The 27677-nt window shown below is 41.6% G+C and overlaps 1 protein-coding gene across 3 annotated transcripts in view; it reads right to left on the reverse strand.

The window, feature by feature from the left end:
- The window catches only part of KIF16B (kinesin family member 16B), a 372668-nt gene that overhangs the window by 176816 nt on the left and 168175 nt on the right, over positions 1 to 27677 (reverse strand). For all 3 annotated transcript variants that reach the window (XM_056567898.1, XM_056567896.1, XM_056567899.1), the window contains exons 16-17: positions 15220 to 15302; positions 13732 to 13820 (exon numbers count right to left, since the gene is read on the reverse strand). In XM_056567898.1, the coding sequence (XP_056423873.1) occupies positions 13732 to 13820; positions 15220 to 15302 (172 nt within the window). The remainder of the gene's footprint in view (positions 1 to 13731; positions 13821 to 15219; positions 15303 to 27677) is intronic.

A 27677-nucleotide genomic window follows, 5' to 3' on the forward strand; every position in this document is an offset into this window, starting at 1 on the left:
TCCGGGCTTGCTGGGAGTTGTAGTTTTGAAACCTCCGGAGGTCCGCAGGTTGAAGACCACTGCGGCCTTCAACATCATCCAGCCCCCTCTCACCCCCCTTTAGTTCTGAATACTCACCTCCGCTCGGCGCTGGTCCGGTGCTGCAGGACTGTCCGGAGAGGAGGTGGTCCGGTGGGATAGTGGTTCCGGGCTGCTATCTTCACCGGGGAGGCCTCTTCTAAGCGCTTCGGGCCCGGCCTCAGAATAGTCACGTTGCCGTGACAACGATGCAGAGGTGCAGTCATTGCCAACGTACTTCTGCGTCATTGTCAAGGCAACGCCTCTATTCCGGGCCGGAAGCGCGGAGAAGAGGCGCCCCCGGTGAAGATAGCAGCCCGGACCACCTCCTCACCGGACCACCTCCTCTCCGGACAGCCCTGCAGGACCGGACCAGCGCCGAGCGGAGGTGAGTACTCAGAACTAAAGGGGGTGAGAGGGGGCTGGATGATGTTGAAGGCCGCAGTGGTCTTCAACCTGCGGACCTCCGGAGGTTTCAAAACTACAACTCCCAGCAAGCCCGGACAGCCGATGGCTGCCCGGGCTTGCTGGGAGTTGTAGTTTTGAAACCTCTGGAGGTCCGCAGGTTGAAGACCACTGAGGGCGAATGATGAGAAGAGGATGATGAAGGGGGGGGTGTGGGGATGATGAAGGGGGGTGGGGATGATGAAGGGGGGTGGGGATGATGAAGGGGGGGTGTGGGATGATTACAAGGGGATGATGAAGGGGGGATGTGTGGGATGATAAGGGGATGATGAAGGGGGGATGTGTGGGATGATGACAAGGGGATGATGAAGGGGGGATGTGTGGGATGATAAGGGGATGATGAAGGGGGGATGTGTGGGATGATAAGGGGATGATGAAGGGGGGATGTGTGGGATGATAAGGGGATGATGAAGGGGGGATGTGTGGGATGATGACAAGGGGATGATGATGAGGATGTTAATGACGGGTCTGGATGATTAAAAGGGGGATGAGGTATTTCCCACCCTAGGCTTATACTCGAGTCAATAACTTTTCCTGGGATTTTGGGTTGAAATTAGGGGTCTCGGCTTATACTCGGGTCGGCTTATACTCGAGTATATACGGTAACACATTTCTTCTCTAGGAAAAGGCTATTTACTGACTATTAAAGGAATTTTGCCAGAATATAAAAATATGACAAAGCACTACGAACGCCTCTTCTATACATGTTGGATACTTCATAAGAATCTAAGTAAATGAACAAAACGCAAGCAACAAGCAAAACCTCTTGTCAGCAAACATAAGGCCGCTTGCAAATATCTCATAACAGCTATTTAAAACCTGTATGTTGTTTCGCTCTTGAATAGAATAGCATTTGCAAATATTGAATTAGTGAAATTGTACAGGGGAAAATAACACAGCAGAAAAGGTATGTATGTGACAATCTGCCAATACAGTGATAGAAGGATAATACTAAGGCAACAATATATGTTGTCTGGTTTATTCATATTTTAGAAACTAGTCAATTAAAAAAAGCATGGAAAGATGGGAAGATAGGATGAGGGCAATATACAAAAGCATGGAATAAAAGGCCAATATTACATACGGTACTAAATAAAATGTAGTAAAATGTATTAAGGGGTATTCCGGGTTTATACATCTTAATCCCTATCCAAAGATGTATAAACTCTGAATACCCCTTTAACTCACTGACACCAAGCAATAAGGCAATAGGGTAACACAGTCAACTTTGTGTCACCATGTAATTTGGTGACATTGAGTAAACAGAGTAACTGGGTAACATACATCTTAACAGTGACAAAAAGATTCATAATTTAACAATATTAAGTAATCTTTTTATGCTTTCATAATCTAGAATGTTGGTGCATTTATGGGCATCAGTTCAGTAGTGTCAAACATAAGAAAGGGACTAGATGTTGTGTCAGGTGCCTAGAGAAAGTAGAGTAGTGGTTCTTTGCGACTGTACCCCCAAAGAGTGAAAGTATGTCTGCGGGTACCCCTCGTGCGTAAATTTGCCCGAAATTTACGCGAGAGGGGTACCCACGGACAAAATAAGTCATAAAAGTACTTAATTTCATAATGGCGTGTGCTTACTAATGTGATACTAATGCGATACTTAATCCCCTTGTGCCATTATTCCCCTCCCTCTGATCCCCTTTTGCCATAATCGGATAATGGCAAAAGGGAATCAGAGGGAGGGGAGAATAATGGCACAAGGGGATTAAGATATTTTGGGGGGGGGGGGGGGGCGCTAAATGATTACCCCCCTCCATATTAATCCCCTAGTGCAATTATTCCCCCACCCTCTGATCCCTTTTGCCATTATCCTCCCTCCATCTTAATCCCCTTTTGCTATTATTCCCCTATGATCCCCCTGAGCGAATATATGAGATACATACAATAACACCTTCCCATATATACACAGGCCTGGTAAACATGTTAAACGGAGTCGGAGGGCCGCACTGAAGGGTGACATTCTTCTGTGCTGTGCCGGCATCTCCATACAACGTCAAATGGCAGGCCAGGCAGCCACTGCAGCTCACGTAAAATGGCCACGGTCGCAGCTTTGGCCGCGTTACAATATAGTGAGCTGCCACGGCGACTGCGGCGTCCAATCCCCGCACTGCGCTGACAAATACTGGCCAATTCACGTCCGACACTTGTCAGCAAATTGCCGTAACCCCGCGTAACCCTTGGCGTACCCCTGGTTGAGAACCCCTGAACTAGAGTGTTTTTACAAGATTAAGAGTCTTTGCTAGGCCCTCCTACAATGGTAAGTCCAGAAGGCATGTCACAGTTGGTAGTGAATAAAGAGGGAGCAGTCCATAAGATTAAAAGCTCATTGCAGTTGCATTGAAAAGTACAGATAGAGACCCCAATAGTTATCTGTTGGGGAAGTAATATCATGTTAGTTGCAGAAACAAGATCCATTAAGGTTTTCCAAGGGAAGACATGAGCTGAGCCATAAAGGAGAATGCAGTGTCCACTTGGCTGCTTCTTCGTCCTTAGATAAGGGGTATTTTGTGAGACTATTAAATGGACTATCGTAGTAACAGGAAGAATAGCAACAACAGTCCCTACAAAGTCTGGACAGGGCTCACTACTCTGCGTTTCAAGCACACTGCTTGGTGGTAGTCTAAAGGGTAGAGCCACCACCTGACATCAGTCAAATAAGCGCTGTCATTTGTACAAACTTTACATAGATTAATAGTAAAAGTGGAAAAATTTTTTGTAATATATCTTATCAGACAAATGCTTCTTTCTCATGTTACCATGCTTCTCTCCCCCCCCCCCCCCTCTGAGACTGTATTCCACTCTGAAAATCAGTACAGCTTTGCAGTTCCTGCAAGACAAGCAATACACATCTGGGAGAACTGAAAATTTGACATGAAGCCTAAGGGCAGAAATCAGCAAAAAAATACCATATACAAGTTTTATAATAATGGCCAGAAATGGTGTTTCTCCTCATGCACACACGTCAGCTTATCCTGAAAAGTGACTTAAAAGGACAGGTAAACTTTAAATTAGCTAATTTGTCAAATAGTAAAAGGGGAACAGAGAGCCAGTGACGATACAAGCGTGGATATACTGAACAGAAGACTGACGTGGCACTGCTAAATCCAGCAAAAATTAAACCAGGAGCGGCCGGGACATTTTTTTAAATAGTCAGATAACCCCTTTAGGGTTATGCCATAAATATGTTATAAATGTGGGGCCTCTCTCGCGCACGTTGAGGTCCATCTCTGGACTGTATGCAGTCTGCCTAACTCCTATTGATTCTGTTGTGAATTGGGCAAAAAGTATATAAATTGAAAGCTACCGTTTACGTAACTCCCAAACTTATATAAACTGCTTAGCTATCGGTGCTACGCTGTTTACTCAACCACCATTAACCTCTATGGGAGTTACATAGATTGCATAAAACAGTCCAGTCAACTGTGGCAAAATATGAAGGCTATCAAAAAAAAGTTAAAATTTAAGTGAGAGGAGTAGTCAAGCCCAGCACATGGCCGCCATGTCTGCTTGTACTATGATTTATTGCAATTTGCCGTCTGAAACAAACACCCTTCAGAGTTTAAAAAAAATATAAATCTATCTTTGATGTAAAACTTAGAACTTAGTACAAATCGTGCTAGGAAAAACCTCACCATAATAAACACACACAAAACAAGAATAAAACAAATTTTGAGCAGAAATAAGCGAGATGGCAGAAAATGAAGAAAAATAAACAGAGGCCTCACAGAACAAGTCATATAATCAATCTTCTTCCAAACTGCAGACGCAACTACTGCGGGTTTGGATAACCTTCAATTTTAACCTGAAAGTCACCCAATATTAGTAAAAATCGAAAAATCACACTACATGTCACTGACATACTGCTAGCAAAACTATGAAAACAATAAAACACCACAAAACATATAAAACAAGGAAATGCACAACTAATGGAAAGCTAACAAGATAAGTGTGACAGTATGTGATCAGAAACTATTTGAACAATTCACAAAGGATAGGGGATAAGTTTTAGATCGCAGGGGATCTGACTGCTCCGACCCCCCGCGATCTCCTACAATGCTCCCCAGTAGTCCCCAGGAAGGGGGCATGTCGACCCTCACACTAAGTGGCAGCCTAGGGGATAGGTTTTACTGAACTAGAGTACTCCTTTAATATCCACAATAATGTGGAGCTCCAAATCTTAGATAAAAAATGCAGCGTTAAAGCATATGTGTACTTTTAAAAGATTTTTTAAAACCAGACTTATCTTCAGAGTGGGGAGAAGGTGACTTTTCGGTGACTTTTACTGTTTTAATAAGCATTTGAGAGTTCCCTCCATGATGCACAACGTTTTATCATTCTCTCCATTTTAGGGAGCAGGACCAGAGCTGACCAGCTGCCAGTAGTACACACTCTGGCCTTCCGTTACCTTATTTCTCTGTCCAATCACAGCACATATTCATCTCTGCTATGACATAGTACTGGTAAAAAAAAAAAAAAAAAAAAAAAAGCACACTAGTTTGGCACTGTGCTGGGGGATGATTTACACTACAGCACTATAGATTGAATGTGAAAAGAAAAGGAGTTACTCACGGACGTTGTTTGCAAGGTGCTATGTGAGCAGAAGGTAAAGAAACATCAGCAGCACAGGAAGGGGGTTACACAAAGCACTGAACTGCTGCTAATGATAATGACAAAAGGAAGGGGAGAATAAATTCAGGAGGCAGCACTATGTACACACAGTAATGCTAACATTGGTATTTACACAAGGAACAGCTACTGCAGAGAAGAGAGGGAAGTCTTGATTTACCTTTCAGTCACAGTGCTGATACTCTGGAGGAGGCAGGCAGGCTTACAGACTGCAGGTACACAGTCCGCCTTTCTTTCTTTACTGCATACAGCAGTATCTAAGTCCAGCCGCTACTTACTGTATCAACTCTATGTCTATACAATGAATTTGAAGCTTAGTATATAAAAGGTTATCTGGCGAAATAAAAACAAACAAAAACCCTTACTCATCTGCTGTGCAGACTCAGTTATGGGGGGCAGATCTCCACTGCATTTTACTTGACAGAGCGGCTGACGGCATGTCGATAGGCTACTCAGCCGGTGGCGGTCGGCCCTCAGTAAAGCACCATTTTATGCTAGAGATGTTAGGAACCCGCTACTTACAGGTGGCCGTGACATGGCTAGCGGGCTCACACTTCATGATCATCAAGTACACTGATGACCTGTTTAATAAAATTTTGCTGAGAAGCCTTAGATCACTAGATCACTGTGCAAGTTCTAGACGTAAGGCCATGTCTGTTTTTTCTTTTCTCTATTTGAATTCAGTGTCTGAGATGGGACACTGCTGTCAATGATTACAGCTGCACATAGCAAGCCACATCGCAGCTCAGCCAAAGTGCAGCCAGGTAGATACTGAGCACCAATGCCAGAAGCTGTTGTGGGGAGTTAGGGTGGTTCGAGGGAGGTAAGTATAGTTTAATTTTTTGTTTTATTACGCATCCTTGACACAGCTTACAACTTGCAAATACAACACGGTGGACATTTACTTCACAGACTATATGCTCTGCCTTCTGCAAAAATACTGCACATAATACCATTCATACTGAGAGCCTTTGCTCCCACAGTTACTTCCTCCTCACATTTGATCCAAATGCAAAAGTAACATGCAGCAAAGGTTTTTATGCCTATGATATTAAGGTGCATTGAGGTCACAGTTTGTTCCGAGGCACAATATATATATCAGAAAAAAACACAAAATGGGTTGCCAACATATACGTATGGGTTACATTCAATTCAATTCAATGGCCCGAACATAGCGGTTCATGGACTATGTTTGAGCCATTGAACTATATGGGGCTCATGTCTATCTGAGCACGGATAAGTTGGCAGGTCATTGTCTTGAGCATATGCGAGATTTGTCTGGGACTGAAAAAGCGCAGTACACCATGCTTTTCAATTCAAGCCAAAACTTGCAGAAATGACCCTGAATATAGTCACTCGCTGCCTACGTTCAGGACATTAAAGTGAATTGCGTTGGTCTCCCTTAGCACTGATACATCAGCACCTCATTTTCATGTTTCCTGAAATATCCATGCCTCCTAGGCATAAATCGTGATGTAGTCTTAAGGACCTAGTGTACAGGACACCTTGAACTTGTATTTGGGGACTACAGTAGAGACCCTAGCAGATTCAATAAATCATTTTCCTGGATACTCCCTTTCCAGCTTGTTCTGGGTCTCTACTTCTTGGTACCACTCAACACAAACCATGTAACTACCGCAGCCAACAGACGGCTGTAGGGGGCCTTCCAGGTGACAAGAAGAACAATGGAAAACACCAGGAAAAACAGAGAAAAATGTAGTTTCTTTATAGAATATCTGCTGGAGTGCTCACATAATAGACTAGGGCTGATGCAAGTATTTCAGATGTCACACTTCTGTTTTTCAACAGAATGTAGGATGCTTTATTATAGTTCCCCTTAAATTCCAACTGTGACTTTTCTGGCTGTAACAGCTGTTATTATAAATGTTGGAGTGTTTTACTGAACGTGTTTTAGTTAGGCGTTGCGATCAATATATTAGCACAATACAACGTATCCCCGGTGTCCCGCTGAGGAGCTGCCCTGTATGAGATGTGCTTCACTCCCTCAGAAAAGAAACTTCAGATTCTTCAGCTCTATTACATTAGCTTTGCCACTGCCAGCCTGAGATTGATCTGTTTGTTCCCTGTGGCTGTCGTGACATATTACACACTGCCTGTAACTCTCACTTGAAAATATTTATTCATATGCTTTTGGATGCTTCTGGCCTTTCATCAGATGCATTTTTTCTCTCTTTTTTTTGTTATAGATCTTGCAGAGATTTATCTTCTGCCAAAATAAAGCTTGATAAAAGCAACTTAATTTCAACATTTAAAGGGGCCAGAGAGGCTAAAAGATCTTAAAGGTGAATTTACTCCTTTAGACAAGGCCGGTCTGATTCCATTTTAAGGACACTAAGGCTAAAGTCTATCTAATATATGCTTGCTGTAGACTAGCAAACAATCTGCCATTATCTGTTATCAGCCATTTAAACTGATGAAAGCCTGGAAGTGACATCTCACACATGTATGTATGAATCAGGAGTGCGATGACCAATTGGGAAGTTGGAACTATCTCCAGAGGGAGCTCGTAGTCCTGTATTATATATGTAGGGCCTACAAAAATGCAATGTAATACAATGCAAATGGTACAGTATAATAGCTATTCTTAATGGTAAGGGACTCATATCCTTTAAAAGCTTGAGATATTTTCAGTGGTCCCTAGCCTGCATTTTCTACAGCTGTATTCACATGTCAATTTGTGCCTCCAAGGCACGGATACATTGGGAGAAGCCCAAAATGGGCAGTTGGTGTCTCCATGCTTGGATCAACATGGGCCCCTTTTAAGCCAATTGACACAAGACATTTGACTCAGACTGAAAAAGACAGTAGAAATACTTTGAAAATGACCCTAACCTTTGGGTCATTGTATTGAATAGGGTTTGTGTTGATTTTGAGCTTCTCAACTTATTTGTGATTCAGAGGTACAAATGGTGATGTGAATGCAGCCTAAAAAGTTATATTGTGTGGTACTGAGACCTCATTCTCGCTAAGGGTATGTTCACACTATGGAATTCCCTGCGGAATTCTACGGCGGAATTCCACGAGCGGAATTCCACAGTGTGAACTTAACATTAGTGTGAATGGGTCTCCTTCACAGTGGACAACAAGGCAAAGAAGGACAACACTATTTCCTCCCGATTCAGAACATGAGCATGATGTAAAAAGTTAGTATTATCTACACGTAGCAGCTTTCTTGTCCCCACAGAAGCGTTTGTGGAGCATAGTGCCAAGTAAACTGCTAAAGTTCCAGGTCAAAAAATATGTTTTCTAAGGTCCCTGCTTAGTACTCTGGCCCTAACAGAGCTCATAGTCTTCTGGATGACAGTCCATTTAGGACACTAGTTAACTTGCCCTCTGCAGGACACAACCATCACTTTTCTTCTGTGCATTCTCTCCATATGGAGTCGCCCTATGATGGGTGTGGTCAAGGAGCTTTTATTTTTGTTTTGGGGGACAATCTACAGCATCATTTAGCTTCTCACCCTTAGGGTAGGTGTATTTTGCTGCTGCATATTTTCCTACTCATTGAAGTCAATAGCTAGAAAAATCAGCTGTGCATTTTGCTACCCTATTGAAAGCAAATATATGAACCTACTCTTACAATATATTTCCTCCACCTCAGCTCACCACAAGGGGTATTCACAAATCATTATATCAAGCCCCTCACTGGCCTGTTCCCAGCAGTTGGAGGTGTCGGGAAGCCGAAAACTGCTGAACTGGCTGTGTAACCCAATTTGAATAACTCCCCATGTTGTTTATGTAACTTCAGAAGTTTTGTACACAAGAGTAATTTGTGGAGAAGTTAAGCAAATTGCATAACACAGTCATCAAACTGGCCCAGAGGGGACCAGAAGGCCATGACACAATGACATGAGAATACTCCTTTAAAGGGTGAGCGGCACTGGGACAAGACATCCTATGGTGACATCTCTCTTCACTTTTGCAAATGTTTTACTCAGATAAATCACATCTGATGGAAAGACCTGAGGAGTCTTCAAATCTTACTAGAAAACGTTTTACATACCATAGTGTTGACCAGTAGGGGTCTGCATGTGTTCAGCCCCCCCTGATCATAAGAACTACCAAGAAATGCTTGGCTGTGCATTGATCTCCGGGGTCTGAGACAGGGAGAGCAGCACCCAATAGTTCACTTCTCCCGGCTTATTCTAATGATCAGTGGAGACCTGAAGCCCCAGACCTCAACAGATCAAAACTTTTCATATGTCTCTATGATATGTCAGAAGTTTTGTTAATTACCAGATTAACAATAAGGCTTCAACATCATTCCCATTATGTTAGTTCACCATTAAAAAAGACTGGCAATTTTGCTTCCTCTATCGAGAGCAACACAACTTTCTTTCTTTTTTTTACCTAGCTAACACAATACAATTTTTTTTTCCTTTGTACAATATAAAGAAAAAAAGAATTTGAGATATTCATGATACATGTTCCCTAGATAGAAAACAAAGACATACAGTATGTGTAAAACCACTCAAAAGAATGCTTGAGAAAGACAACAACAACATTATAACATTGTTTTTATTATCAATCTGTTTAAGGAGACTACAAATGCATAGCTTAGCACCACAGTGAAAGGGTTAAGGTCTCTGTCTATACGGTGGCTTGTATTCCTTTATTCAGACTACATTCACATGTTATACACTGCTCTGTGTAACATTGGGAGACTGAACACAATGAGCAACAACATAATGTGACAGGACAAAGAAGTGTAGGAAGAAATATATTTATATATATATATATATATATATATATATATATATATATATATATATATATATATATCTCTCTATCTCAAACTCTTAGATTTGGTCCCTATGGTAACTGCTGTTGACAGGTGATTTAGAAAAAAATATTTTATTCCTCATATCATAACTTAAAAAAATAAAAGTGGAAAACCAGACGGAACTTTTTCTCAGCTTTTAAAAGTTACAACAGTTGCACACAAGCACTTCTGTGCCTATTCTACAAGATGGCGGGGTTCTATCATTTTTTCTATTAAATTATGACACATTCAGTCAGAGACAGAAAGAAACCGTATTCGCAGTCACCCTGCACTTGGCACGGACCAGGCGATGATCATGAGCTTGGCAGATGATACTGGTTACACTCTGAATGTAACATAAAAGTACAAGCAGGATTGCAATTTTCCTTATGCGCTCGGAAAGCTTTGACAATCCCGCAGACGATCTGTGATTAAAGGACTAAGGTTACCGCGGAAAAGGGATTTTAACAATGGAAAATCAACACGTCTCTGTAGGGCAAAAGCTTCAGAATTATGCTAACATCTCAGCGGGGCGCTATCTGGCTTACCTGACCGGATTCATCTTTAAAAGAACAAATTAAATTGAATCTGTCAGAAAGAAAAATGATTATCTACTTATTTGTTTCTCGTTGCTTGTAAATACCATCTGCAATGCTGTATAAAAGATGGTTATCGCTCATATCTGACCCTAATAGGATTCACAATCTGAATTTCCTATCTTAGAGGGGTAGTTCAGTGTTTAGGAATGTTATTCCATTGGTGGGCTACCAATGCCACCAGTGATTGGCTGAGTGGGCCTTTCCTGTATGTTAAAAGGGGTACTCCACTGGAAAACATTTTCTTTTAAATCAACTGCTGCCAGATAGTTAAACAGATTTGTAAATTACTTCTATTTAAAAATCTTAATCCTTACAGTACTTATCAGTTGCTGTATGCTCCACAGGAAGTTCTTTTATTTTAAAATTTATTTTCTGTCTGACCAAAGTGCTCTCTGCTGACACCTCTGTCCATGTCAGGAACTGTCCAGAATAGGAACAAATCCCAATCGCAAACCTCTCCTGCTCTGGACAGTGCCTGAAATGGACAGAAGTGTCAGCAGAGAGCACTTTGGTCAGATAGAAAGGAAATTTAAAAAGAAAACTTCCTTTGTAGCATAGAGCAGCTGATAAATATTGGAAGTAATTTACAAATCTGTTTAACTTTCTGGCATCAGTTAATTAAAAAAAAATGTTTTCCAGTAGCGTACCCCTACAGGGACCAGAACCAGTGAGCAGCTGGGACTAGGTGGGTATCCGAACAGAAATGCCTCATCAAGTTAGGTGGTATTCCTCTACCATAGTGGTCTCAATCTGCGGCCCTCCTGATGTCGCAAAACTTCAATTCTCAGCACGCCCGGACAGCCGTTGAGGGAAACAGATTGAGATCACTGTGCTAAATGAAATGGTATGCCGACTCTCCATTACACGAAGAACACCAGTAGAAGTTCAGAAAAAACCCTGGAAGATGGATGGAAAAGTTGGCGCTAACTGAGAAACCATTTATCGGAATGGTATGAAAAACAATAAAAGATTTATTTAGACAGTTGGACAAGATGACATCAAGATATAAAAAAAATAATATCTTGATCTCTATGGCCGTAAGTATTTCTCACAGAAAAGGATTGCAGTAACACATGTTTTGCTATACACGTGTTTATTCCCTTTGTGTGTATTGGAACTAAACTAAAAAAGGGAGGAAAAAAAGCAAATTGTACATAATGTCACACCAAACTCCAAAAATGGTCTGGGCAAAATTATTGGCACCCTTTCAAAATTGTGGAAAATTAAGATTGTTTCAAGAATGTGATGCTCCTTTAAACTCACCTGGGGCCAGTAACATGTGTGGGTAATATAAAATTCACACCTGAAAGCAGATAAAAAGGAGAGAAGTTCACTTTGTGTGTCTGTGTGTGCCCCACTAAGCATGGACACCAGAAAGAGGAGAAGAGAACCGTCTGAGGACTTGAGAACCAAAATTGTGGGAAAATATCAACAATCTCAAGGTTAAAAGTCCATCTCCAGATATCTACATTTGCCTTTGTCCACAGTGCACAACATTATCAAGAAGTTTGCAACCCATGGCACTGTAGCTAATCTCCCTGGGCATGGATGGAAGAGAAAAATTGATGAAAGGTGTCAAAGCAGGATAGTCCGGATGCTGGATAAGCAGCCCCAAACAAGTTCTTGGCAGGCTCAGGGAGCATCAGTATCAGCACAAACTATCTGTCGACATTTAAATGAAATGAAACCCAATGGCAGGAGACCCAGGAGGACCTCACTGCTGACACAGACATAAAAGAGCAAGACTACATTTTGTCAAAATGAACTTTAGTAAGCCAAAATCCTTCTGGGAAAACTTCTTGTGGGCAGATGAGACCAAGATAAAGCTTTTTGGTTAAGCACATACCAAAAACGGAATGAGGCCTACATAGAAAAGAACACAGTACCTACAGTGAAATATGGTGAAGGCTCAATGATGTTTTGGGGTTGTTTTGCTACCTCTGGCACTGGGTGCCTTGAATGTGTGCAAGTCATCATTAAATCTGAGGATTACCAACGGCTTTTGGGTCGCACTGTACAGCCCAGTGTCAGAAAGCTGGGTTTGAGTCCGAGATCTTGGGTCTTCCAGCAAGACAATGACCCCAAACATACGTCAAAAAGGACCCAGAAATGGATGGCAACAAAGCGCTGGAGAGTTCTGAAGTGGCCAGCAATGAGTCCAGATCTAAATCCCATTGAAAACCTGTGGAGAAATCTTAAAATTGCTGTTGGGAAAAGGCCCTTCCAATAAGAGAGACCTGGAGCAGTCTGCAAAGGAAGAGTGGTCCAACATTCCGGCTGAGAGGTGTAAGAAGCTTATTGATGGTTTTCAGAAGCGACTGATTTCAGTTATTTTTTCCAAAGGGTGTGCAACAAGATATTAAGTTAAGGGTGCCAATAATTTGGTCCAGCCCATTTTTAGGGTTTGGTGTGACATTATGTCTAATTTGCTTTATTCCCCTCCCTTTTTTGGTTTTGATCCAATACACACGAAGGGAATAAACATGTGTATAGCAAAACATGTGTTACTGCAATCCTTTTCTGTGAGAAATACTTCAATTTCTTGAAAAATTTCAGAGGTGCCAACATTTACGGCCATTACTGTATATATTTATGCCTGCCGCACAACTTTACAAGCTGAGCACAACCATAATCCCCCTATTCATCTCCTAATTGACTAGATAGCTCCTTTTCTCCTGTTCTCCCCCCCCCCCCCCTATATATTCTGTCTACAAGGGACAGGATACATCACATAATCAAACTGCCATAATAAAAGGGATCAAAATGTAACATTGCAACCAAGTTAGGAAGAAACAAATTGCACTACAGGAAAATTGCTGGCGAGTTAAAGAAAAAAAAAATAGCAGGAGTGCTTATTTATGCAGTTATATATGTATATTTTGCACCACTGTAAAAAAAATATGTAAACTATATCTATACAATTGGTTTATCTTTGCAGCAATTTTAACAATATAGGTGCGCAATATCACAGACACAACAAATTATATAAATATTTTGAATCCATTATGTGATTTTGCCCTTCAAGAGCAGTCTTCTATAAGCAATGGGAAAAAATTAATTTAAAAAAATCAATAAAGCAATGCAAAATCCGTTACCGAAGAACGAAAAGTTTTACTGGTTGTAGGTCAAGGAGTTTTCTTCATTTTGAAGGACACTTATTGTTCGTATTAAGTATTTTTTACTTACCCGGGATTGTAAAGCATAACAGCTGAGAGGTTTTCGCATGATTTTGAAAGATCAGTCATGGACAAACTAAATGAGGATAGCAAACCGCTCTGTAGAACAAAATAAATGGTACAGGCAATATTTAATGTCTATCAGATTTATTTAATTTGGAAAAAAAGGCAATTTACCAAGCCCCTTAATAAGACAGGAAATTAAAAATGTTGCATTTTTATTTTTTTCCTCCAATACACAAGATCCCGAGGGTCCGATTGCTGGAGCTCTCCACAATCTTGAGAATGGGGACCTAATTCTCCTGTTAGAATGGAGTGATGGATTGTGCATGAATGCCGGGGAGCACCAGCAATAAGACCCACCCCGAACTTGCATATAGAGGATAACTTCAAGATGGGAAGACCCCTTAAACAGCAATGCATCATCAGAAAAGACTTATTGTTTAAATCAAGTTTATATTAAACATTAAGAATTTAATAAGAATGTAATAAATCATCTCCATTCTATTGTTTCCTATGATCCATGTAGATGCTGCACGCGCACCTCTAAATGCAGAGCGGAAGCTTAGTCAAGAAGGTTGTCCCCATAGTAATGTACAAGAAGATTCCCACTCTTAAAAAGGTCCCTTGACCACCCATCAACTAGCTGCTGTTTGTAAAGAAACCTGGAAATCTTCAGATTTAATGCAATGTCATCACCAGGAAAATTAAACCTTACACAGTGCGACAGGAGAGGTCCTCCAGAGCAAGAAACACTTTGTAGACAAGTTCAACTTTGGCCAAGGCATCTGAACATAGGACCACCCCCTCCTCTATTATTGTAAATGATAAACGCCAAATAGGGTTTATAATATAGGAGCTATCTAAACCATTTATAGCCTGCAGAATCACCACAGGCTATCTAAAGCATTACACTTTAAAATACATGGGTCATCTGTATTGTTGTCAATTTGTTAGGTCCTCCAGTGCAAAATACTATCTTTGTAAAATTTCTGCCTAACAGATAATAGTTCTGTATCTGAGAGACGGCTCTAATTCATAGAGGGGCTTTTAGCGATATCCTTAAATTATTATTTTTTTTTATATTGAGAGGGACTCCATACATGAAAAGATCATAAAAGCATTCTTCCTGGACTAACCCATTATAGCTCTCCTACTTTAAGGGGGTTATCCCGCCCAAGAGCAGCACTCACATTCTTTCTCCAGTCTCGGAAAGCTCTTTATTTCCGTGACTGGGGACATGATGTAACGTCACACCCCATAGTAACGTCATGTCACGCACTCGCCATTCATGCCTATGGGAGGGGGTGTGCCGGCCATTATGCCCCCTCCCATAGACATGAATGGAGGGGGCATGGCATGATGTCACAAGGGGGTGTGGCGTTACATCACGTCCCCAGTCCCGGAAACAAAGAGCGAGTGCTGAACTGAGTTATCGGAAACAATTCAAACATTTTCTACATAACACGAGTAAGATGTATTTCCATGTCTTCCTTACCTTTCTTTTTTCTCTCAACTTGGCAGCTTCTTTTGGATGATTAAAGCGAAACATGTTGGTCCTTCCCAAGAGGATAACCGCACCTTGAAATACAAACCGTAAAGATTTTACACATCCCAAAGATTCTATTTAGGTAATTAAAAAAAAAATCTAAAGATTATTTCAATTCTACGAAAATGGAAACAAACTATTACTATGCTGTTGTAAACGTATTAAGTTTTACAATAATGTTTAAAGGGAACCAATCATCAGATTTTACCCTATATAACGCTTGGCAATGCGTTATATAGGGTAAAATCTTTATCCTCCCCATCCCCGGGGGATGCTCCTGCCCCTAGGGATGGTGAGGATATGAACTTATAAACTAGTCCCCTGGTCGGGGAGCTCCTCTCACCTAGTCCCGTTCTTCGGCCGACAGAGACACCCCCTTGGCTTGATTGATGGGCCACATCATTGCTCTGCTTACTGAACAGACGGAGCAGAGCAATGATGCGGCCCGTCAATCAAGCGGACGGGGTGTCGCTGCGGGCCGAAGAATGGGACTGGGTCAGAGGAGCTCCCGGCCCAGGGGACTACTCACAGGTGCAGCGGTGACTACTTTATAAGTTCATATCCTCACCATCCCTGGGGGCAGGAGCGTCCCCCGGGGATGGTTCGGATAAAGATTTTACCCTATGTAACACATTGCCAAGCGTTATATAGGGTAAATTCTGATGATTGGTTCCCTTTAAGGCATCCTGGATCTAACACATATTGCTATCCACATTGATCATGGTAATAATAACATATAAGAGAAAATTATTAGTTTTTTTTCGTAGATTAAGGGGTTGGTAGATAGGCACCAACCTCATAACCCTGATGTGCAAGTCCATTTAGAAAAAAAAATCCTAATGATGGCTCATAGATTTGACTTATACTGGGGTCTGTTAAGGTATTGCAATGGTTTTCCACCATTTTGAGAACAAGAAAAACACTGTATGCTGTGTTATTCTTGCTTTCAAATCTAACTGAACTGTTAAGTCTGTACATAGCCTTAGGCCTCGTTTACGTCTGCAGAACAGATTCCGTACAAGGGCAAAAAAAGGGAGACAGATGTTCCGTTGCATTACACAGAAACCAATGGGCCCTACTGAATTTAATGGGGCCTGTCAGGTTTGCATCTGGTGTCCGTTTATTTAGCAGGATTTGAGTGGACAAAAAATACAGCTACTGCAATACATAGGGGGAGATTTATCAAAACCTGTCCAGTGGAAAAGTTGCTGAGTTGCCCATAGCAACCAAACAGATCACCTTTTTTTTATTTTTCAGAGGCCTTTTCAAAATGAAAGGACGCAATCTGATTGGTTACTATGGGCAACTCTGCAACTTTTTCTCTGGACAGGTCTTAATCTCCTCTATTGCATTTTTTTTCTACTAGCTAAAGAAATTTTTGGTTTAGCTGATAATTCCAGTCATGTTTCAATGCTCTTTATGAAGTTGACACTTTGTAATATTTAAATGGAAGAAGTTATTTGACAAATTTAAATGGTCTTTTTAACAAATGTTATAAAAATTAACAGTACAACTGAACATAAGAAACTTGGTATTGCATCTTATCAGAGAAGAATGTTTCATTCTGCTTTTGCCGTGTTCCTTTCTTGCTCTCCCAACATGAACTCATCATTCACTATAAAAACTGCTCATGTGTCCTGTGTTCAAAAGACTGAGTGATCAGTAACATGCCATCCATAAAAGTGGAGGGCAAAAGAAGGAAAGGGTGGTATAGCAGCAAAGAGAACACAAGATGTGAGTATTCGCTCTATCCCAGGGATTCCATATCTTAGACTACTCTTAGGGTTCTTAGGGTGTGCATAAATCCATAAAAGAGCAGCATCCCCTTTTTCTGTGTGCGGTGAATTGGTTTCTCCCCCGTGTAATCATTGCAACTGGCTAAAGTCCAGTCGTGTCTCAGAAGGTATGCTTTCAAACCCTGGAGAGGATGGAAGTGAGAACTGGAGCAGACAAGGTCTTCCGGTGATCACTTTCACCCTCTCTAAGTTCGAGACACGATGGCAGTTGTAAGCATTGTATTGGTGTGGAACCACACTGGACAATCCATTTAAATCCCACCCAACTGCTTTATTCACAACTTAGACTGTTCACTATTGCTCTATAATGTCTGTATTGCACTGCTGCTGTGGCTCTTTGGAGTGTACCATAAAGACATAGAATCTCCTCTTTTGTGCATGTGCAGTGTATAGATGTCAGAGTCTAGTCTACACAATTCAGGGACAACTGGAAAGTAAAAAGAGAGCTTGCAGAGCAAAAATATGAGAAAAATATGACATACAAGTTGTAGAATGGCCAGAAATAGTGTTACTTCTCATGTCCATACATGGCCGCCTACCTATAAATAACATTCAGCCAAATCTAAATTTTCTGAATACATAATTATCCAACTAAGTACCTTGTTGACAGGTACCCTATCTTTATTTTACTCTTAAGTTGCCCAGTTAGAATTTAATAAAAAAAAGCTTCATCAATTTATCTAGTATCCTCCAGAAACTATATGACAGCAAATCATATAAAGGACTGTAATGTTTGATACATTTTCACTCTGGAAATAACTTACTATGTAAAAAAAATGTCATAGTTACAAATAATACCCCTCACTGTAAAACAATTACAATTGAATTCATCCTTTGCGAGAGAAACAATATAGAGAAGGGCAAAATCCAACCTGAAATGGAAGCAGTAAAGTAATAGGCAACCAATGATTCAATATTTCATATTATAACCCAACTCTGAACAGGAAAAAAAAATTAATATAGTAAAATGCAATTTTTTCAGACTGCAGTGTGAGAGCTAATCTCATTACAGTCGTCACGTGACGGCTTATATTTTTTTTTAGTACTTTTCAACTTTTCCCGGTCGATTATTTGGAAGACAAATCGTCTGAACCTTCATGTAAATTCATCCACACTTGTTGATCTTTCTTGTTCCCAATCTTGCCACAACTCAAATTTATTATCAGCCATCTGCCAATTACTCAGTGAAAAGCCTGGGGAGGTGCAGTTAAGCTCTCCACAGCTCTGAATGTTCCAACAAAGTCCTTATATCAGTTCAGCTAAGTGTCATATTAAAAAGCCGTGTAAGATAGAAAGAAAATGCTGTAGGCTATTGGAATAAAACAATTAAATAAGTCCCTTAAGGAAGAAAAATAACCTGATTATTAACCTTGCATTAAATTTGCTGGAACTATTTATGAGATGGGTCTCGGTTCTTTCAAAGCCATGTGTTACATAAAATGCTTTGCATAACACAGCGCTCAAACAGTGAGATATTTAGCGGAGTTTAATATTTCCCCATTACTTTGATCAGCTCAGTAATCTGAGAAATGTGTGTTAATAATAACAAAACAGATGGTAAATTGATGAACTAGGCGGAAGGTTAAGCACAATGGTTATGTATGTTCCATAGCTCATTTCATTCACAAGGTATTCTTCATCTCCTATGCCGCAGTTCCTTTCCATTTAGTGAGCCTTGACAACAGAATCGGTTCTTACATATTAAAAGCTAGTCGGATGTATACATCTCTGCTGCCACACTGTACTGCAGAAGCCTGGCCAGAATTCTAAGCGTCTGCATGTTACAGAACGTTAAATGAAACTTATTACAAACACAAAAAACTTTTTACAAATATATTAGATCTTTATTACCAGAAGTTGTTTATTGAATATTTGTGTGATGCTGATGCACCCTAAGAGTATGTTCACACATCGGATTTTAAAATCTGATCTGCTTTTTCACTCTTGAGCCTCAGGATATGTTCATACACACAGTAAAAGATATGATCTTATTTTTTACTGTGTTTGTGAACATACCCGCAAGTTACTAAACGCATGTGCGTACAATTGTATGTGGATCCACAGCAGATCCATAACCGATTTGCACAGGAGTTCAATGGTGCTAACTCTCTGGATTTTGGCTTAAACTAGTCACTGTTCCTTAGCTTGTGTTTAAAACCGAATCGGAGTGTGAAGGAAGATGCAGCTGCAGGGTATCTGCCTATCTGCATGACTGTAAGGGAAGCAGCAAGGAAAAACATCTAGGCACGGCAATACATCACACCAGGAAGAGTCCACCTACGTTACAAACATGGCAAGAGAAAATTAACATTCACAAAAAGCAGCAGCGAGATAGACAAAGACCCAACATATGCAGGCTACATCTAATACACATGTACAACTACTCCAGGATAGATTCCGATGCAATAAGCAGCAGCTAATAAAATGGCTTAGCGCTCCCTTGTCGATAAGGTGCTCTTTGAAGCACCTGCTCTTTTCTTTGCCTCAATATTGGATATTTGAAGGGCAGCCATTATCTAAAGTGAACTGTCTTATCAGATTCTTCAATTGACTTGTCAAACCAACTACATGACTGTAACCACCTTTGGCAAGACACCTGATGCCTCGGCCTGTTCTTAGAAGGAGCCACTCTATGAGGCTCTGTGTAATTTTGTCTTTATTGGCAGATTTATTAATATTGGCATAATGATAGCTTATGCTGCCCATACACATTAAAGTTGGCTGAAACCAGCTATTTTGGAAAGACCGACAAACCATCAAATGTTTATGGTAGCTCTTACTGTTCTCTGACAGATTATATTAGGAGTAAGAATGATAGGGCAGTTGGATTTCAGAACAACCAATACCCCAGTTTTCAGGGAAGATAGCATGTTGCCAAAAGGTGCCTGGCACCATGTGCTTCCCCTCTCCCCATTGAAAACACATTCACACTCAGCTGAGTCAAGCAACCGTGGGTATGGGGGGGGATGTTCATGAGAGAAAGCAGTCAGCTGAATGAGCACAACAAGTGTATGCTGGCTTCAAAAGAAACTAGATAAACCAAATCTACGACATGAACGTAATACCATGAATTATCTTCTTAGTCTTTCTTCTATATGTTTATTCCTAATGTAGTATCTATATGCGTATGTATATATGAGACACTTGTGATGCTATTTTCCTAAACATCAGATCTTCGTTTGTATCTCTGTTTTTAAGAGAGGGAAAGCCCCAAAAGAGGTTTTCAATGGTGGGGAAAGGGGTGTTAAAATGTTAAATAATGATTAACATAAACAAAGATATATATATATATATATATATATATATATATATATATATATATATATATATATGGAGGGAACATGTGGCCATGGAGTCATGCTGCATGGGGAGAGCCACAGCCCCCCCCCCGCAATCAGACACTTATCCCCTATCCTAGTGGATAAGTTGTAAAAGACTGCAGCACTGCTTTAAGCCTAACAGAAAACTCATCATTTGAACAAGATGGTTTGGAAATGTGACCCTCTGGATCTGTATATGATTTTCTATATGGAAAAAAACAGAACAGTGATTGATTTAATTTATGTTCAAGATCACATGTAAATCTAAATGCAAAATTATCAGTGCACAAAGAAGGGCATAGAAGGATCAGCTGGTGATTAAAATTTATAACCATACTGCATATAAAGTGATCAGAATCCACACAGGCTTAATATGCCTTATAGAGTCACGTGGTCTGAATGCAGCGTCTCAATGTGAAATGAGCCTGGCTAATGGTCTGGGTTTTCCACTTCATGTGCTCATTTCAGAGTCAAGACTCATTACAGAAGCCTGCAATCCTCAAATGAAGGTTTTCTAGATTTACATTATGTGTATATTCTAATTAAGGTGACATCGTTGGTGGAATTGTTAAATCACATTGATGTAAACTCATTTATAGAAAATAAATTATTCCTTTTCATTAAAAGAAAAGCAACACATGACATGTAATGACAAGCTGTATTTAAAAGGATTCACTGGGAATACACAAATGCTGCAGAGCAGAGTCGGCTATTTGACATAATTTATTGTGATATCAATTGATGTTATTTAACGTTTTACTTAGGACAACAAGTTAACAATGCACTTTGCTGATTAATGAGTAATAAAGATACAAGAATGTGAAAACCGCTAAAAATAAACAAATACATATATGTAAATGAACTTTCAGTACAATAATTGAGCACCAGAATTGAAGATATACATAGGTGTGTAACTTTATCTCGTACTTCTGTGTGTACAGATGTATACGGCATTACAGAAATGTATTCTAGTGGCCTGTGCAGTGCCTCCATAATGCATTTCAGTGAATAGCTTTATACCTAATTCATTTCATGGGCTGTAATAATGTACAATACTAAAAAATTAACATATATGCCTTTAATCATCTCTTTTCATTCAAAGACTTAATTAAAACAATGCCTTACTTATTGCTGAGGTTTTCCATTCCCTTTATTAAGTTTGTTACCCTATTTTGTACTTTTTTTCAACTCTAGTGTAGTGGCTGTCCATTTGAGTCAGATGCATCACACAGTAGCTACTAACAGACATGTCCTACCACCTACAGTCAAATGTATGTAGAGAACTTCCCAAAGATACCATGGCAGCCAAGATCAGAATGCTAGGACTGCAAAAACGTATGAGCTAGAACAAAAGCAGTAAGGGGCTCTCAAAAGGAACCGGTCACCAGCAGTTTTAATATGAAAAAGGGTGTGGGGCATTAAAACTGGTTGCAGTGTTCTTAGACTAACCAATCTCCTGTTTTAATCCCACCACGTACAGTATGCAAATTACCCGCAAGGTGTCAATGGGGCGGTATACAGGAAACCCTAATCACAAAGCCTGAGCTGTGTATCTGCACAGCACCGCCCACACCTCCTGCTCTCTGTGATTGACAGCCCAAGCAGCGCTAAAAAACAGAAAGGGGGTCTGTCAATCACAGAACAGGAGGTGTGGGCAGAGCTGTGCAGATACACAGTACAGGCTCTGTGATTAGAGATGCATGGACACCTCCCTGTTGACTCTGGGCAGAATAAAGAGTGATAACAGGAGAATGGTTAGTCTGAGAACACTATGACTGGTACATACGCAGCGCACTTATTTTTAAAATATATTTTTATTAAATATTCTCAATAAACAAAATACAACAAAATTTTCAAGTAGAGAAAATATAATAGAAGCATTAGAAGAATAATAGAAGCATTAGTGTCAAAAAGAAGTCTCATGACATCCAGAATAGAAAATCTATCCCCCCCCCCCAAGTGCACAGACCAGTAAGCAAGTTCAGTAGGAAAGGCAGTAAACAGTGATCTTAGCGATGGCACAGTCTCCCGGTGTGTAACCATCCCCAACTAGGTGAGTTGCCGGTTCTGATGGTCGACAAACCCACGTCAGTTTCTCCAGTCATACACACATATCATCCAAGCACTATCCCCTTGACCAGAGGACCACACTCCTGTTCTGCAGCACCTCCGATTGACTCCCAAGGGATCCAAACCTGAATAAATGTAGTTAAAGGGGTACTCCGCCCCTAGACATCTTATCCCCTATCCCAAGGATGTCAGATCGCCGGGGTCCCACTGCTGGGGACCCCGGGGATCGCTGCTGCAGCACCGCACTATCATTACTGCGCAGAGCGAGATCGCTCTGCACGTAATGATGGGCAATACAGGGGCCGGAGCATCGTTAAGTCATGGCTCCGCCCCTCGTGATGTCACGGCCCGCCCCCGTCAATACAAGTCTATGGGAGGGGGCGTGGCGGTCGTCACGCCCCCTGCCATAGACTTGCATTAAGGGGACGGGCCGTGATGTCATGAGGGGCAGAGCCATGACGTCACGCTGCTCCGGCCCCTGTATCGCCCGTCATTACGCACAGAGCGAACTCGCTCTGCGCAGTAATGATAGCGGGGTGCCGCAGTGGCGATGCCCGGGGTCCCCAGCAGCGGGACCCCAGCGATCTGACATCTTATCCCCTATCCTTTGGATAGGGGATAAAATGCCAGGGGCGGAGTACCCCTTTAAAGAGGTGGCCAGACTAGTTTAAGTATCAGGCAGACGCAGGGAACCTTTCAGAGATTCCACATTATACCAAGTTGCATATTGAAAAGGCTGTACAATATCAGCAATCCCCTGAGAGTCAAAATGAGTCACAATAAAGGATATCCATTTTTGAAACAAATGTTTTGTGCCTGACTCAGTGTGTTTTTCAGCATCCAACCTGTCCACTGCTAGAAAATACTTTAGTTGGGTTATCAGCATAGGCAAATCTTGAGTAACAGCGTCCAACCATTTGGCAAAAAGGAATCTCAATATCACTAAAGAATAATATGTAGGAACCGTGGAAACCTCTCCTCCTCTCCATCTCCTTTCTTAGGTGGGCGTGGTTGGTGAAATAACAAGGATAGGCGGGGCAGAACGGGGAAACCAACAGGGACCGGCGGCAGAAGATCCACTTAACCATCCGGAGGCTGCGGGCGACGGTGATCGGCGGGCGGCGATGTCGTGCGGCAGAAGAAGACGGCTCACTGGATCCTACAGAAGCCGGTGAGTTGCCTAGCAACATCTGGAGGTCTACAGTTTGAGACCACTATACAGTGATCTCTAAACTGTAGTCCTATAGATCTTGCAAAACTAAACTCCCAGCATGCCCACACAGCAGTATGCTGTCTGCGCATGCTGGGATTTGTAGTTTTGCAACATCTGGAGGGTCACACAGTTTGGAGATCACTGTGCAGTGGTCTCTTAACTGTAGCCCTCCAGATGCTGCAAAACTGCAAATCCCAGCTTGCCCAAACAGCAAACAGCTGTCTTGGCATGCTGGGAGTTGTAGTTATGCAACAGCTGGAGGTACGCAACTACATCTCCCAGCATGCCCTTCGGCGATCAGTACATGCTGGGAGTTCTAGTTTTGCAACAGCTGGAGGCACGCTGGTTGGAAAATACTGAGTTAGAACGTAACTGAAGGTTTTCCAACCAGTGTGCCTCCAGCTGTTGCAAAATTACAACTCCCAGCATGCACGGTCTGTCAGTGCATGCTGGGAGTTGCAGTTTTGAAACAGCTGGAGGTTTGCCCCCCCCCCCCACCATGTGAATGTACAGGGTACATTCATATGGGCAAGTTTACAGTGAGCTTTCTGCTTTAAGTTTAGGCTGCGGCAAATTTTTCACCGCAGCGCAACTTCCTAGCGGGAAACTCACCGTAACCTGCCAGTGCGAATGTACCCTAAAAACACTACACTAACACAAAATAAAGGATAAAACTCAATATATACACCCCTTTACACTGTCCCCCCCAATAAAGAAAAACGTATTGTACAGCAGTGTTTCCAAAACGGAGACTCCAGCTGTTGAAAAACAGCAACTACCAGCATTTCCAGATAGCCACGGACTGTCCAGGCATGCTGAGAGTTTAGCAACAGCTGGAGGCACCCTGTTTGGGAATCACTGGCGTATAATACCCCTATGTCCACCCCTATGCAATCCCTAATTTAGTCCTCAAATGCGCATGGCGCTCTCACTCCGGAGCCCTTTCATATTTCAAGGAAAGAGGTTAGGGCCACATATGGGGTATTTCCGTACTCGGGAGAAATTTCACTATAAATTTTGGGGGGCTTTTTCTCCTTTTACCCCTTATGAAAGGGAAAAGTTCGGGGCTACACCAGCCTGTTAGTGTAAAAAAATTAAAATTTTTACACTAACATGCTGGTGTTGCCCCATACTTTTTATTTTCTTAAGAGGTAAAAGCAAAAAAAGACCCACAAAATTTGAAATGCAATTTCTCCCGAGTACGGAAATACCCCATATTTGGGCGTAAAATGCTTTGCGGGTGCACAAGGCTCAGGGGTGAGAGCGCACTATGTATATTTGAGGCCTAAATTGGTGATATGCAAAGGGGTGGCTGATTTTACAGCAATTCTGACATAAACGCAAAAAAATTAATACCCACATGTGACACCATTTTGGAAACTACACTCCTCACGAAAAATAACAAAGGGTATAGTGAGCTTTAACACCCCACAGGTGTTTGAAGAATTTTCATTAAAGTTGGATGGGAAAATGAAAAAAAATATTTTTTCACTAAAATGCTGGTGTTACCCAAAATTTTAGATTTTCACAAGGGAAAATAGGAAAAAAAAATCAAAAACTGGGTCTACAAGAACATGAGAGTGTAAAAAAAATTAAGATTTTGAATTTTCTCCTTCACGTTGCTGCTATTCCAGTGAAACACCTAAAAGGGTTAACACTTACTGAATGTCATTTTGGATACTTTGAGGGGTGCAGTTTTTATAATGGGGTCATTTATGGGGTATTTCTAATATGAAGTCCCTTCAAATCCACTTCAAAACAGAACTGGTCCCTGAAAAATTCAGATTTCGAAAATGTTGCGAAAAATTGGATAATTGCTGCTGAACTTTGAAGTCCTCTGATGTTTTCAAAAAGTAAAAACATGTCAACTTTATGATGCAAATATAAAGTAGACATATTGTCTTTGTGAATCAATATATCATTTATTTGGAATGTCTGTTTTCCTTACAAGCAGAGAGCTTCAAAGTTAGAAAAATGCAAAATTGTCAAATTTTTTCATCACATTTTGGAATTTTTCACCAAGAAATTATCGACAAAAATTTACCACTAACATAAAGTAGACTATGTCACGAAAAAACTATCTCGGAATCAGAATGAAAAGTAAAAGCATCCCAGAGTTATTAATGCTCAGAGTGACAGTGGTCAGATGTGCAAAAAATGGCCGGGTCCTTAAAGGGGTACTCCGCCCCTAGACATCTTATCCCCTATCCAAAGGATAGGGGAAAAGATGTCAGATCTCCAGAGTCCCGCTGCTCCGCCCCTCATGACATCACAGCCCGCCCCCTTAATGCAAGTCTATGGCGGGGGCGTGACGACTGCCACGCCCCCTCCCATAGACTTGTATTGAGGGGGCAGGCTGTGACATCACAAGGGGCGGAGCCGTGACGTAACGATGCTCCGGCCCCTGTATTGCCCGTCATTACGTGCAGAGCGAACTCGCAGTAATGATAGCACGTGCCGGATAGGGGATAAGATGTCTAGGGGCGGAGTACCCCTTTAAGGTGAAAATGGGCTGCAGTGTGGGTAATGGACCCCACTTTTTTCAGGCATGTGGGACGTTAGAGCCACAACCCCAGACCCCCTACTGGATCAGATAACTAGCACATGGGCAGCAAGGAAAATACTAGAGTCTTCAAGAGTAGGTCAACTGTAATAATGCCAGCAAGTGTGGCGAGGGACGCTACAGCAGAGGCAATAGAGAACATATAACAGCGAGTTGGCCCCAACCTCCCTCCCACCAACCCGGGGATGGGACTCTAAACCAATTAAGACAGGATGGCACAGTGACCACACAGTAAATATTCAATCTCCAACCACATCACATAGAAGTGGAAACAAATAGGGAAGAACAGTTAAAACCAGGTCACACAGATTAAGAACGGATAGCTTCCATAATTCAGAACTAGAAGATAAAGACCCCGATGCAAATATGCAGCTAACCTCTCAAAATAAGCAGAACTGTAACACTACAGGTCAAGCGTAATAAAAAGTACTACTCAGGATTCATCGTCCCACCCAAGGAGAAATAGAACAACAGACAAGCAATAAGATACTCAGTCTGGAGAGGATGATCTGCTGCTTCTGCTCTGCCTCCCAGCCAATTTTCTGCATTTCCTGGTGTCACCAGGGGATCTCGTGCAGCTGCTCCTCCGTCTTGAAGGATGAGCTGAGGGAGTACCCCGACCACATGGAGATAGAGAGCAAGAGAGGGAGAGCAGGGTGATGAACTTGCTCCCGTAAAAAAATCTGGTAGGACTGCCTCCACAGTAGCAGGGGTCAGAAAAGGAGAAAACGAAACACTTTCAAAAGTAGCTGGATATTTGAGTTGAAATTTTTTTTTGGCTTTGAACAGTTCAAAACCAAGAAACCATATGCTCTCCTATGTTTGGCGACATTAGCAGAAAAGTTCTCAAATATCAATAGCTTCCTGTTACGAAAAGTAAGCTAAGAAGAGCACTTGCGGTAGGCCCTCAGGATCTACACTTTGTCATTGTAGTCCAGCAATTTTAGTATAGCTTGTTTTGGGCTGGAGATATGAGCCTGAGAGGAATGAGCGGTGGCAGCAGGGGGGTCAGCCTAGGCAATGAGCCCTTTCCACTCTGCACTTATGTTAAAGGCTTAAAACTTTGGGCAGGTCACTTTCGCAGAAGTCTTGCAAATCAGAGGGAAGTAGAGATTCACTGACCCCCAACTAGGCGAAAATTGTTCCGGCGGGAACGGTTTTCCAAATCTTCCAGCTTCTCACTGACATAGCAGAGGTCAGTTTGGCGAAGTCGGGTAGGAAGGTTAGTATTTTCGACTTCACGAGCAATGATCCTTTGCTCTGCTTCATCTAGACAGCCACCCTGAGCACCCAGATCAGCCTGAAGTTGTGTGAGCGTAGAGCGCATGGTGTTCTCCATAGTAAGCTGAATAGTAGGGGTGGTTAATCTGACAAGGGCCACCGCCAGCGTTTGAAGATTCATAGATGAAGATAGGGAAATCTCTGCGACACCCACTAAGGGAGGC

This window comes from Hyla sarda, chromosome 3 (assembly GCF_029499605.1).
Source record: "Hyla sarda isolate aHylSar1 chromosome 3, aHylSar1.hap1, whole genome shotgun sequence".
NCBI classification, from domain to species: Eukaryota; Metazoa; Chordata; class Amphibia; order Anura; family Hylidae; genus Hyla; species Hyla sarda.